At 33.9% G+C, this 14,590-nt stretch overlaps 1 protein-coding gene across 1 annotated transcript; it reads right to left on the bottom strand.

Moving 5' to 3' along the window:
* Positions 1–2,662: 2,662 nt before the first annotated feature.
* On the bottom strand, positions 2,663–13,049 carry LOC136340610 (15-hydroxyprostaglandin dehydrogenase [NAD(+)]-like). The gene is made up of 5 exons (XM_066284828.1): positions 12,842–13,049; positions 5,713–5,836; positions 5,503–5,609; positions 3,815–4,149; positions 2,663–2,892 (listed from the first exon to the last, which is right to left on the bottom strand). The coding sequence occupies exons 1-5, from the start codon at positions 12,941–12,943 to the stop codon at positions 2,760–2,762; spliced, it is 801 nt and encodes a 266-aa protein (XP_066140925.1). The 5' UTR covers positions 12,944–13,049; the 3' UTR covers positions 2,663–2,759.
* Between the last annotated feature and the right edge of the window lie 1,541 nt (positions 13,050–14,590).

Genomic DNA, 14,590 nt, shown 5'->3' with positions numbered 1-14,590 from the left:
TACGATTTCGAGGATGTGCTTAATCGAATAGAAGAAAATCCTCAAATTTCTCTAAGAACGCTTGAAAACATTACAAACATACCAAAATCGATCGTAAATACAGTCGTTAAAATAACAACAGATAAACAGTTATTTCGAATATTAATTTTTAGATAGGAAGAATGACTCGGATGCAGGGATTGCATCCCTTTCACTATAAAAGGGTTCAAGACTTACGAGAGGAAGATTTTACAGTTAGGATGAATTTTTGCCAGTGGGTTTTGAATCACCAAAATGTTTTACATAATATCTTGTGGTCTGATGAGGCTAGTTTTACGAGAGACAAAGCATTTAACATCCATAACACACATTATTGGGAGTATGAAAATCCAAAAGTCGTAAGGAGAACACATTTTCAGCATAGGTTTTCTGTCAACATTTGGGCAGGTATCATAGGAAATAGATTAATAGGACCAGTTGTATTTCCAAACCGGTTAACAGCACAACACTATTTACATTTTCTTCAAAATGAGCTGGCAGGCCTATTAGAAGATATACCATTGCATACCCGATTGCAAATGTATTATCAACAAGATGGGGCACCAGCTCACTTTGGAAATAACGTGAAAAATTGGCTTGATGAAAAGTTTCCAGGCAGGTGGATAGGAAGAGGTAGTCCAATAACCTGGCCCCCTCGATCACCTGACCTTAATCCCCTGGATTATTTTTTTTGGGGCTTTATGTGTAGCATAATCTATGCCACAGAAATAAACACGAGGGAAGAACTGTTGGATAGAATCAACTTAGCTGCTAATCAAATAAAAGAAAATACGTTTCAAATTTCCCGTGCCTCCCAGAGCATAAAAAAACGATCTAGACTGTGTATCCAACAAAACGGAAACTTATTTGAAAACTTACTTTGAAAGTGCGTCATTTAAATTTCTTGTTCGTTTTTTATTATTGTTTAATCGTTTTGATGTGTTTAATAAAATATCGCTTTAAGCATCATTTGTATTTGTCATGCATTGTAATGTTTAAATTCATTTTATTCGAAAACGAAGCGTCCTAGCATCGTGAACCAAGAGTGTCTTTTTTTTCTGGAAGCGTATATGGTTTCATAATTTTGCATCAGCAACTAAAAAATGGGGCACATAAAAAAAATCTAGCATTTTTTAACCCCGACACTACCCGTGCAGCACGCCTCTGACGAAATAATTTCCATTCAGCCACATCAGTCAATTGAGGCTTATAAGGTATAAAATCGTACCAAATTTCATAAAGTTATCTTGCACCGTTTTGGAAATATTTCAAAATTACCATCATCAGAGTTACGTCTTTAAAGAGGCATACCTCATTAAGGAAGCATTTTCCGACATTGTTTTATTTAAAGTTTTGGTGTTATTTTTTGACCTAATTTACGTTGTTTAAATATGGTGCTTTAATTTCGGGACACCCTGTATTTTGTATTTTCTGGTGCCAACCAGAATTTCGTATTTGGTAACTTAACGGCCAGGGGTATGCCACAGAAAAGTTTAGGGTGGTAAAAGAGGACTAACTCCAGAAACAATATGACCTTATAGATTTATGCTAACAACGGAGAGGTCTATCTGTTATGTAGACCCCTTTGAGTTACAAATGTTTAAAATTTCAACTTGCAATCTCAACTTAGCAACGTGGGCAAAAACACTTTGTATATCTTAAAGTTTTGGTAAATAAGTATCCAATTTGTTGCCCTCAGATACTTTTACGCTTAGAGACTGTGTAGTTAACAGGTTGACCTCCTGTTTAAGCCCACCCAGCATGGTTACCTGAATACTGATCGTAAAAATGAACAGTAATACCTACACTATCGGTCCTTCGGTCTAACTCTAGTGATGAAAAGAAAGTCACTGCTTCAGTGTGTTCTTGCCCTTGAGCATCTAACTCTTACAAAGCGTGATTTCATGTTGTTAGAAATGTAATTTTTTAAATTACAGCATAGAAATAGGAGGACTAAGGTACAGCACCTTGTAATTCAATTTATCAGGAATTCTTTTTTGTTTTCAGTTGTTAGCAAACATAAGTCAAGAACCAAGTTTGTTTACGTTTTAAAGGCAAATACAGAGGAGCTTGCAACTTTTGTAAATATAACAAAGCTCATATCTGTTCGTAGGTATCTGCAATGCCTATTTATGTCAATATAATTATTATCGACTTTAGGTTATTTCAAGTTTCAATTTTGGGACATGTGGTACCGTGGTACCGTACTTATTTAGTTCGTGGCTGTCTTGAGACCCCTAGGTGTGTAATGATGACTTTTTTTATAATCACGTGCTGTTTATTATGGGATCGACTATGGTTACACCGATAAAGCTTAATTCAACAAACGTGGTATTTACAACTTGAGAAATCTGACACTGACCCGAAAATTAATATTTTAATATATAAAAATAATAAATTAATATTCAACTAGACGTTAATTACGAGGATGAGAACAGAGTTCAAATATTAAGAAAATCTGCATCTACTTTGGTCATTTGAGGAATATCAGGGAAGTTGTACGGTGGAACCCACAAGGAAAAACTCCTTAATCCATGTTTCGATCCCCGGGATTGAAATGGGAACGGTTGGATCTTTACTCCAACGCCGAATTAGCCACATAGGGGCTAGATTGTAAAGGAGAGATTCTTCTAAAAGACTAAACAACAAGAAATGCTTTATTTAAAAATCGTTAGGTAAAAGGATAAACTCTACAAACGTACATTTTAATATAAAATACAGATACTATTATCACATTCCGCCTATTGCTTGCGCAAGGTGGTTCTATCTGGAATGGCCACCTCGTAGACGGGTTGTCCACCTTCGGATACCCAGACGCTTCCATTTTCTCCTTTGGTGATTAGAGTGATCATGCCTTCAGCTACGTTGGTGGGCCTTGAAAGTACAAGAAAGTGTTGAAGCACCAAATGTGGGCCTGACGTTTGAACTTAACCGATCTCGCAGGAAAATGAAGAGGTTTGATTTAATTGTAAATTTATAAAAGTGTCGTTCAGTTATTGCTTGGTCATAAACCATACAATGTGTTTAAGGTGAACAGGTGTATTTCCCGTTACTATTTAACTAAGCGAGTAACAACCTTATTAATAGACCGTTTTATTGGACTCAGTTTCATCCCACTAGAAATCACTCAAATTATAAAAAAAATAATTTTTGGAGGATGTTGGTAGTCACCAATTCAAAGCAGTCTGCAAAAACACGTTTATTTTTCAACATTTTAGATTTTCGGATTAGTGGAGCGAAGTCCATTAATAAGGCGGCAAGTAGGGGGTTTAGGTGCTGATTTAGGCCCTTTGTACGCTCGTGTAGCTTTATAATCAATAAGGAGGTAGGTCGAGGCGTTTAGAGGCCAAAAAACATTTATCAAGTTATTCCACGAGATAAAATAGCTATTATTAGTTAACAAAGATATTAAATATTATTAACAAATTTTGCCCAAATCGATTTGATTCGGAAGAAAAGCGACAGCGTTGATAATATGAAGGTGAATTAAATATGTATTAAACTGTTATCAGTTTGTTAATAATCGCTGCTAGATATTTTCGAGATGCAGGTGTTGACATTGAGCATACAGGACACAAGGATTTTACATGTAGACACTGTAAATCGTATTGCATAAACACTATGCAAAATCTGGAACCTTGACTGATGTGCTCGGCATTCGGACATATATTTTGTTTTGCAACTTTGTAGTTGCATAAAACCAATTTTTCATCTTAAAATAAATCCTCTTATCATATATAACGTACATAACTACTTTAACACTTATAAAAAATATTTTGGTAAAAATAACACTTACGACTGTGGGGGTAAAGCTCCAAGCTCGTTGGCCAAAACTTCGCCTAATTTGGGGTATCCCTGTAAGGCGAAACGGCCAGCTTCGGAAATCAGAGGGGTGTCAGTGACTCCAGGACACATTGTGACGAACTTGACTCCGGTTTCGTTCCAGAAGAACTCCGAGCCTAAAGATCTGGTCAATCCCACCACGAAGTGCTTGGTGCCCACATAAATGGGGCAACCGGAGAGCTTTTGGAGTCCTAAAATTGAGGCAATATTTGCGACCACTCCTCCCTTGCCACCGTTGTTCTTGCCGAAGTGCTTGATTGCCAGGAGGCTACCTTCGACCACGGCATTCTGGAAGTGACAAAGTACTTTTCAGTACATGTACGTTTTCTAAAGGGTTTTGGGATATTCTGGATAGAGATGTTAATAGAAGTACAATATTTTTTTCCCATAAATTGGAGGAAACATCGTACTAATGGGGAATTGCTTCGTTTATTTCAGCAGAATGATAAGGAGATGGAAATTTCAAGGTACAAACGAGTCTTACGGAACAGCCAGATCTATGCTACGGACATTCTTCCTTTGGAAAGTGAAAAATTCTTTAAAAGGATATTATGGAAAAGTGATGGTTCCAACATTTCCAGATATAAACAAATGGAGAATCAACTAAGAATTTAACTTTAAGAAAATAATAAGAAAGGGAGAGTCAGTAAGAAAGACACTAAGAAAAAGGAAATGAAAAAAAAACAAATAAGACAATAACTATTTGCATAGTTTTAAAGAAAAAAAAAAACAAAATTTTAAATTTACTTCTAAATTGCCTTTCGAGAGACTAAATTTATAGTTTTTGTTAACTCTCATTTATGTCCTATACTTGACATTAATTACATCGATATTAACATGTTAGAATTTTTGTTGTGATTTATTTAATTGCTCCAAATAAAAAAATAAAAAACACACTCAAAATACCAAAAATAGTAACTTTATCTACTTGTTTTCTCTGTGTGATTTATGCATATTTACATGATTACCCTTTTGTTTACTTGCTTTTTATCGCGTCAAGTAGCATATTTTTGATATTGCATTAATAATATTTGCAGTGTTTTAAGTAAAATTTTTAATTCATAATATTTATATATCACTTTGTTGAACGTCGCCAAAAAATTTCAAGTCGAAATCCTCGTATAAATCTATTTTTTTTTAATTTTTTATAAAGAGAAATATATTTTACCTATAAAATCCTTTCGATACGTAGAAAAAACTGTAAAACTACTGTAAGATGAAATTTCCCCGGCAATTATACTTAGCCAGCCGCAAGTCAGATTAAATATGGCTGAAAAATAATTTTTTTCAAAAATATTTAGCTTCAATTGTTTTTCAGATAATTTTCCGCCATTTTGATCTGAATAACAAAAGAAAATCTACAATTGAAGATGGTCACAGGTAGTAGCTCCGTTGTGAATAGAGCTTAGCACTCATGTAGAGTTAATATACACGCAGGGCATTCATTAAGAATTTTTTTTTAATTTAAATATCGTGAATGGGTACTTTGACATAAACTTTTTACTTTTTTGTCTTTTTGAAATTGATTATTTAATGAGAAAACTGATGGAAAGAAAGCATTAGTTTGTATACCTATAATGAGGGAAGATGTCATGGAAACATAGGGCGAGAATGGCATGTTATTCATGGAAAAGAACTTACACAATTGAGCGCAATTTGCTTCTCCCAATCAGCGTCAAACATGATTCCTGCGTTGTTAATGACGATATCCAGACCTTTGAAGTGAGCGACAGTCTTATCGAAGGCATCTAAGAAAAAATACGATAAATATTTAGTGTGGTAAAATGTCAACAATCAGAACAGCAGTTTGTACATTACACTCAATATTCCCTATCATTCCCCTGTATTTACCTGAAAGCTCCTGTTTGCTGATTACACTTGCTTTGATGAAGATGGCGGTTCCGTCTCCGTGTTTCTTGTTTATCTCTGCAGCTACTTCGTCACCGTGCGAGCTTATGTCAACGATAGAGATGCCCTAAAGACAAAAAAAAAACAAAAATTGTCATGTATGAGGTCTTTTTATCACGCATGCATCGTAAGTGATCAATACAGCACGGTGCGTCGTGCGTGCGTAAAACGGCCTATATGATTTCTGTGAGATTACTAACAAATTGCATAAAAGATTTGTTTTCTGGGAGAAACAGTAAAGTTTGGCATGCTTAGCGTTTACGCAAAAGTAGGTGCAATGAATGGGAAGCTAGTAATGAATTTAAACTAAATATAATATAAATAGTAAGAAGTTCGCTTGAAAATTTCCACTTTATAATTTTGTTACTAATTTAATGACTCATTGTGCCTACTTCTATGTAAACATGATAAATTCCATCATGAAAGTATTGTAAATTTCAATTCCGGCATATCTAAACACATTGCCAAATTGAAATGTTGTGAGTTTGAAAATACTTGGCGCCCAAAAACATCAATTAGCGATAACGCTGGAGCATTTGCAATGGAAAACTATTAGAGACCATTCGTGTGTAAAAGCTTTTAAAGCTGATGCACCTCGAAAAACACGGTCTTAAGCGTTCTTTAAAGGCCTCCTTACGTCGCTCTATTATAAAATACTATTATGAACCAAGGACGATAAATAACACCCGGGGGTGAAGATTGGCGTTTTTGTTTTTATTTTAAAGAACGTTATTGAGAGCGAACAAATTCTTGGAAGCTGGCACTTTTTAAAAAATAATTGTGCGAAATAATTGGAATACATTGAAGTTTATTTACATTCATTTACAAGATTGAAGTGTGTATACAATCAATAATGTATTTACTTTCCCATAAACAGTCGTAGAATTTGCGTCAATTTAAATACGATCGTTTAATACGAGGACACTCGCAGAAGTACCCATCTTGACATAGATTATGTCTCCAGTTCGAGAGTGATTGTTTTGAAGCTATTTTTAGTGAACGCTCTTACCGATTTTGTGAGCATAAAAAAATTGTTCATCGATATGTGATTCAATATTTTCATTTGAAAAGTCTTAGTTCATCCAACATCAGAGCGGACTATCTAAGTCCTAAGATTCTACTCTGAAAAAATCTGATTCTTCGTTAACAACTATAAAATATTGAGTACCGGAATTTAAACGAAGTCTGCAGTGGTCGACCTAACAACACTCCAGATTTGATCTCTTCCGATATTGTGGTCAAAATTCACAAAACTGTACTGGAAGATGGGCATTTTAAAAAGTATTTTACGTCGCATTTTGATATCACAATTGGATATGAGAAAGCTGGATATAAGATGCGAAAAGCGACTATGATGAATAAGAACCACAAGAGTGAAGAAACAAGGTCTCGTTCCATCAAGACGATGCACCAGTCCACACGTCAGTCGTTCCAATGGCCAAAATCAATCGATTTAGTTTCGAACTTTTCCTCATCCGCCCTATTGGCCAAATTTAGCTCCCTCAAATTATTTAAAAATAGATCAGTGGACAGAGATTTGCCAATAATGAGGAGGTGTAGTGCGAGGTCGATGCCTATTTTGAAACATTCAAAACTTCCTACTGTAAACAGGGCATAGAAGCCAGAGAACATCGCTAGGTAAAGTGTATCTATCTCAAAGGAGACTATGTTGAGAATTAATAATCTATTATATTTTCCAATTTCTTATTGTCTTTAATTGTTAGGTCTGGTATTTCTGGGATTATCCTCATATGTGCGATTTGCAAAAATTTTGGATCATATGAATCTGGCTGATTGAAATTAGACAAAAACAATCGTGGAGGTTATAAGGTTTCACGTACGTATTTTCATTAATTTCCCGATAAGCTACGGAAAGTTTCGTATTTATCGGTAAGCTCAGGCTCACACTAATACTGCTGTTATTAGGTGGTTCTCTACGTTGTATCCTTCTAATCAACCTCAAACCGCAACTTAAAATCTTTGGGGCAAAAGCGTGACACGCGCAGACTGAAGAATATTAGAGACAGGAGATGACGTGTTCGTTAAATTGAACGTATTGTATTAATTACAGTGTTTTGAAAAGAATCTTCCTCGTGTCTAGTTTGCGTAAAACTGAATTGTAAATACTCATTAGTTCATTAAAACTATTAACAGTGCATTTTCAATTGCATGTTCAGAATATTACTTTAAAAATGTTGCGAATGACTTGTAAAGTGCGAAAAGCAAATGAGAAACACATGACGGAAAGTAAGGAGACGCACAGTGGAATAAAGCCAAGGCGCATCACAGTGCTGAAAGTGCGAAAGCAAAATCGTTGAAAGAAGGCATTATTAAATGACAGAAAAAATAAACGAGAATGACAGGAAGTGCAAAAACGAGATTCCCGTCTTCTAAATAATGTATTTTGACGGTAACATCAAAATATTTATATTACGTAAATATTTGCTATACACGGAGTGATTCAAAAAGATGGCTCGTCTTAATTACTTTTTTATTTTTAAACTTAAAAAGTTGAAATTTGGAGTGAAGCTATATAAGAATAGATTCGATTGATTGACATTAATGATACTTATCTAGAACTTTCAGTTAAACCGGAAATTATCTCAACTTTCAATTTTTAATGTAATGTCCTATACATTTTTACTTTTTTGGAATATAGAGGTAATTTTTAGTCCAAAAATATATATATTTTTTTTTGTGAAAAAATTTATATACTGTTAGTATTTGGAGAATGTCACCAACGGCCTTCCGATACTGCGCGAGTTTATACGGAAAGATTTCCACGCATAAACCATCCGGGCCGCCAGCATTATAAAAAATTTGTGAATATAATGAAAACGGGAAATGCCAGTGAAAAAGAAAACACAATTTCTACAAGTAGAGATATTTTATTCTTTTATTCTATCATTTGGAAGGCGGCACGTATTTTTTTCTAATTTGAATGTTTTTAAGGAATCAACAGTGCATTTCTAAATGGACATTCGTTGTGTTTAGTATCAAAAAATTCAGGAAAAAATAAGACTTTTAAAAAATCGCAATTAGCCACCATGAGGTCGTTTGAAAAGCGGAAGATAAATGGGAAAACTTGTTTTTCAGTATTGAAACTGCTTATAAAAGAAAAAGTACTCCATAAAATAACATATTACAAGTTTCCTCCATAATTCTGGCCTAAAATTGTGTCTAATACGTATGCCTCAGTGGCGAAGCTCGATATGAAAAAAACATGAAAACAATATGTTTTGTAAAATTACATATTTCTAGACTAAACATGACCTTCAGATTCCAAGAAAGTAAAAATTTATAGGGTACTACATTTAAAAATTGAAATCATTTCCGGTCAAACCGGGAGCGCTAAATAAGCGTTATTAATATCAATCTATCGGCTCTATTCTCATATAGCATCCCTCTAAATTTCAACTTTCTAAGTTTAAAAGCAAAAAGTTATAAAAGGGAGTCATTTTCTTGAATTACCCGGTATTTTATGGGACTGTATAGTAGTCAGTTGATCTACCCACATCATTGCAGTTTGCAAATGTTGTTATCGATAGAGTGCACCTACTTACAACAAGCGATAAATCTGATGTTAGATGAAATGCAAATATTTATGATTAACATGAATGTACAGGCCGGTCATTTACTAAACTGCGTATTATGGTCAACAGTAGGTACCTACACATGTCGACGTAGATTTCTTTGCGTTAATGGGATATATAATTGTGTTTACAAAAAAAGATCTACTATTCGCTAAAAGCGTGTAAACTAAATTGTTGTTTTTCAATATTCAGGGTGTTTGAATATTTGAGTTTGGGTCCAAGGGACAATAGGAGATCTCAGAAGACGACTGGATAAGAAAATATTATTTTAAAAAAGCATTAAAGTTCTCAAATTTCCTTTTCACTTCCAATTTTTTTCATATTTAGTTCAAATTTGGAATGCACGTTTCACCCCATCAACTGACACATAAGATCAATTCGAAAATGTACAGGATGAGGTTTTTTTTTTAAAGCAGGCAGGTTATTTTTCACTGTTTTAAATTATTAAAGTTTCTCGGGAATTATCGGCCTAAGGTCGTCATTTTATGTCTAGCAATCTAGTCTCTTAGTACTTTTTGGAAATTTCCACTTACAACTTAAAACCGAAATTTTCATGAATAAAAAATAAATTTTGTATAAATTCATATAACAATATTGAATTCTAAATTAAAACGAAGATTTCCTCGAGTAAACATGCTGTAGAAGAAAAATAAAATTGTAGGAAAAGAAAGACAGGGGCGAACTTAAGTACTTACATATTTCATGAGACCTACTTACAAGAACTATGGATGCTCTACGCGTAGTGCTTTTCAAGCAGGTTCAAGTGACTAAATAGCAAATATTTTATTATATACATATATTGGCACAATAAAAGCCACATACGACATTTCAATTTTATCCAATTACATTTTTTTTAATTAATTTTTTGTTAAATGCATATATTAAACAAGTTTCTCTTATGAAGCGCATTCTAATTTAAGATGCGGGATATTTTAAGAGGAGCCATATAGAGTTGAATGCACCGGTATATTTTTGGAAATTACTGTAAGAGTACCAATTTGGTGATTGCACTATCCTATGCGATGGATTAAATCCACAAAGCATCAAAGAGACCCACCGGTATTTTAATAACGACGATTTATTGAAAAAAAAAGGAAAATTGCTAATAAAATTAAATTAACACTAAGCGAAATAAGTATTTCGGCGGGACTCAAAATTAGCACTTCCACTAATGACAAAGATAAAGAAATACAGCTATAAATACCAGGGAAAAGGAGAATTTTTCAGATTCTACCAATGGAGATATTTTCAGGGACTCATAGGTTTTTTTAGCAATAAAGCGAAGTTTAAGACATTAACATATCCAATTAAGTCATCATACTATCCTCCAACATACTTTTTTCAAAATCCAAAAGTCATTTCATTTCCTACAGGAACTTGATGTGTGAACTGATAAATGAATCATAAGATTTAATTAACAAATCAATTAAATTAAATTAAGAATTTAACAAGCGAACTATTTTTCAGTCCTTCCTACTCTGCACATCGTGTAATACATAATCTGAAAAGAACTGAGCGTGGAGATTTTTTTTTTCTTAATAGACTGAGAGATAGAGCAAAGTGCTGGAATCTCCCTAATAGACTGGGAGATCGAATAATGTTTATCCCAAAATTTCCTCGGCCAACTAATTATATATTGGATTTGGACTCTGTGGGCTATGTTACGATATTTACCGGGATATTTCTATTTCCAAGGAGAAAAATGCGTCACATGTCTATCTTCGCCCTCGTGTGGATGCGTAGACGACGTCTACGACACATTATCACTACTCTACTTTCAGATTTTTCTTATGGCCATGAATGATTCATACAAGAGGAAATATTGAAATATACAAATTGATCAGTACATGGAGAATAGATTTTATTAAACTCGAAAAATTCACGACCAGATAAGAGAAAATACGGACATACACATTTGAATTGGCGCACAATACCTTGAACTCAACATTCGTGTGCTAACAGGTTATTGAGAAATTTGGGAGGTATTTTATTTTTGACTTGAAAGTTAAATACTCAATAAGTCAACAGGAAAGTGGAGATAAAATATTGTGAGTTAATGCGTATGCAATGAGGATGTGTCTATTGATGGATTCATTCACAAGATTCCTCTGCAGTAAACTAACTCGTCTCATAAACCCTCACTTTATGTGAATTACTATAAGTAACCAATACAACACCATATTGTACTTAAATCCAACGTCATTTATCACTTAATATGTATGACCTTTTTTATGACAAATAATCGAATATTTAAAGATAATTGGCAAAAATAATTAACGTTTGTTCAAAACATTAAATAAGAAGGGGGTCTTTTAGGTCGAAATTGACCTATGACTGAACGATTAAATTAAATATATATATTTTTTAATTTTATGAAGATAACGTCGAATCGAAATAAGAAAAAATGCATACAGATTCCTGCTTCTTTTGGTCTTTTTCAAAATTTAGACGATATTTTTGTCCCAAAACCAATTTATATGAAAAAAATCGCAAGTTTTTAAGTCGCATAGAATTAAAGGCCAAATCAACGTTATTCAGGGATTTCACAATGTTGAATTGTCGATTCTTTTACGCGTTGAAAAATATTATTAACGTACTTCAAGACGTATAGAAAAAGATCATAATACTTTTTACATCAAAATATGAGCACATCGCCAGAGAACTATGTGGAAACTTACGCATTTCCTCTCTGAAGATTTATTATGGCAAGATATGCATCACCTTCTGAGTTATTATTTATATATTAATTTTTTTAAAGTTATTAATTGTTATTAGCTATTAATTTTTTTGTAGATGTACATCGCCTGTAAAAAGTGGTGCAAATGCCATACAATCAAGATGATGATAAAAAAGAGGAAAAGAGAAAAACAATTTTGGATTCTCAAAAAGCTGGCATTTTTAATAAGGTTTTAAAAGTTATCAAACGTAATTTCGTTGGTCTTTAAATCTATAAATAATTGAAACTGTCCTAATATGTACCTCATACTTCACTCAAGGTAATACTTGACCATTCTGTTTGTTAAAAGCCCTAATTAACAGATATCAAATTTTGCGCTTACGTTTTCTACCCCAATAAAGTTGTTGAAGGGCATAAAATGATAATTTTATCTATTTATTACTCGGATTACTTGAATGTCTCTAATTTAAAAATATTGCAGTTTATTGAGATTTATTGCAACTAATGAGATAATATGAGAAAATTGTTCATGTCAATGAAAGTCCCAATAATTTAGTTAATATTTGCTTAAATATTAATGGTAAATTTTTCCAAGCTGATGGTCAGCATGCTTTTTACATAAAAAGTGCCAAATATGCACTTCAAATGCATGCAATGTTTTAATTCCTGTTTTCGAGGAAATAATTTTCAAGTGGCAATAATTGCAAACATTATAAAATACAGTTAAAAAAAATTCAAGTGTTAAATTAAATGAAAATATTAAAAAAAACAAAAGGAAAACAAAAAAAAGGGAAAATCTCACCTTCAATCCATGCTTCAACAGCTCGTTCACATAAGCCAAGCCAATGCCATTGGCTCCCCCGGTGACAAGGGCGATTTTCCCTTTGATATCAAAAGCTGCCATTTCTTTCTTGACTGATGTCGGAGAGTGGAACTTACTTTCAAAACTACGTCGAGCCGAGTACTACCAGCGGAGTAAATTGTAGGTCTGTTCGTACTGAATTTATAAACGTGCCAAGACAGATAGATACACGTGGATACGGTAAATATTGATCAAAACGAGGATATCGTGATTACTCTGGCAGTGGTGCCGAGTCTTTGTATTTCCCCTGTATTTGGGTACAATGAAATGGCACTTAATGGGAATTGGTGTAGGTAGGATCTGGGTGACGTTTCGAATAGCCAGGACCGGCGCCACCCAATGTGCAAATTGTGCGCGCGCACAGATTTAAAGGGGCGGTAAATGGTCACCGGCAGACGGAAAAAAATAGAAAAAGAGGCAGCACAGCGTTAATTTGATCAGGGCGGCAAAGTGCCCCGGTTCTGCCAATAGCGTGGCGATAACGAGAGCAAAGGAATTTTTAGATATTTTGAAACTCAACATATCTCATATATCTCGTAGACTTTAACGTAAAAATTAGAATTCATTAATGTGAGATAAGGACTATCAGTGATATAGGAAAGAAGGCACTTAGGAAATAATACTCCAAAGCAGAGTCTATAGTAGATGACCAATTACAGACCAGTTATAATAGGCGGCTCGAATGAGAGTGAACTCTACACATATCTCGTAAACTAGAAGAAATGAAGAAGTGATTATTGATCAGAAAAAGAGATGTCCTATTGGAAATAATGTTGTGTGATTAATGAAAATCTCATTATTTCGAAAAGATATTGCAGAAAACTGGATTTTCATAATTTTGCTGTAGTTTTTTTAATTTTATTTAAAGGAATAAAATAATAACAATTTTGTTTATTGCAACATTTCTACCTCCGCATGATGTTGTGTTTAAGTTTTCTGACGTTTCTGCATTTTTCCGCCATCATCAACCTTGCGTTTTGAAAAGTTCAGTGAATTCTACCTTATATTTTGAATGCTATGGCGTTGGCAACTCGTGAAATGAGGAGAAGTAATAAATGGGTCAAAATTGCAAATTTCGAGAACAATAAAGCGGACAAATTGGAAATTGGGGAATTGAGAATTAACCACGTCGAATTAAAAAAGCAGATTATTGTTTGCTTTTTGAAAGTGAAAAGAAATCAATTCAATTTTTTCCCCTTGGAATTGTTTTTATTTAGAAGCCCTTTCTCGCTGGATTAACTGTATAACGCAAAACAGTCCAGGGTTTTGATAACTCGTAGAGTTTCATCAATTGGCGGTAGCTTAAAATCTTCACCACCCTCAGCGTGATCATCATTTTGATCTTGGATTTATTGAATGATGAGCACTTCGTTTGCGATTTGCTTGTCAGATAAAGCACCGTCTTCTTCCGAGTGAAGGTGAACATTTACAAAGTCAGTCCATAATAGATCGAGTGTTCAATTTTTTCAGATTTTAATGAAGAACCATTTAAAAAGTGGAAGTCTTGTACGATTTGCAAGCATCGTTCGTAGAGGTATTGTAGAGTCTTTGAGTGCTAACACTGTTGAATAAAAACAAACCAATTTTACGCAAAAACCTAAAAATAAAAGACCACTAAATGTCAGATTTCTAATATTTCGGAGCGAGATTCTAATATGACCTGGAGAGGACCCCAAAACCGTGACATTG

This window comes from Euwallacea fornicatus, chromosome 8 (assembly GCF_040115645.1).
Source record: "Euwallacea fornicatus isolate EFF26 chromosome 8, ASM4011564v1, whole genome shotgun sequence".
Lineage (NCBI taxonomy): Eukaryota > Metazoa > Arthropoda > Insecta > Coleoptera > Curculionidae > Euwallacea > Euwallacea fornicatus.
This window is presented reverse-complemented; position numbering and strand designations above follow the sequence as displayed.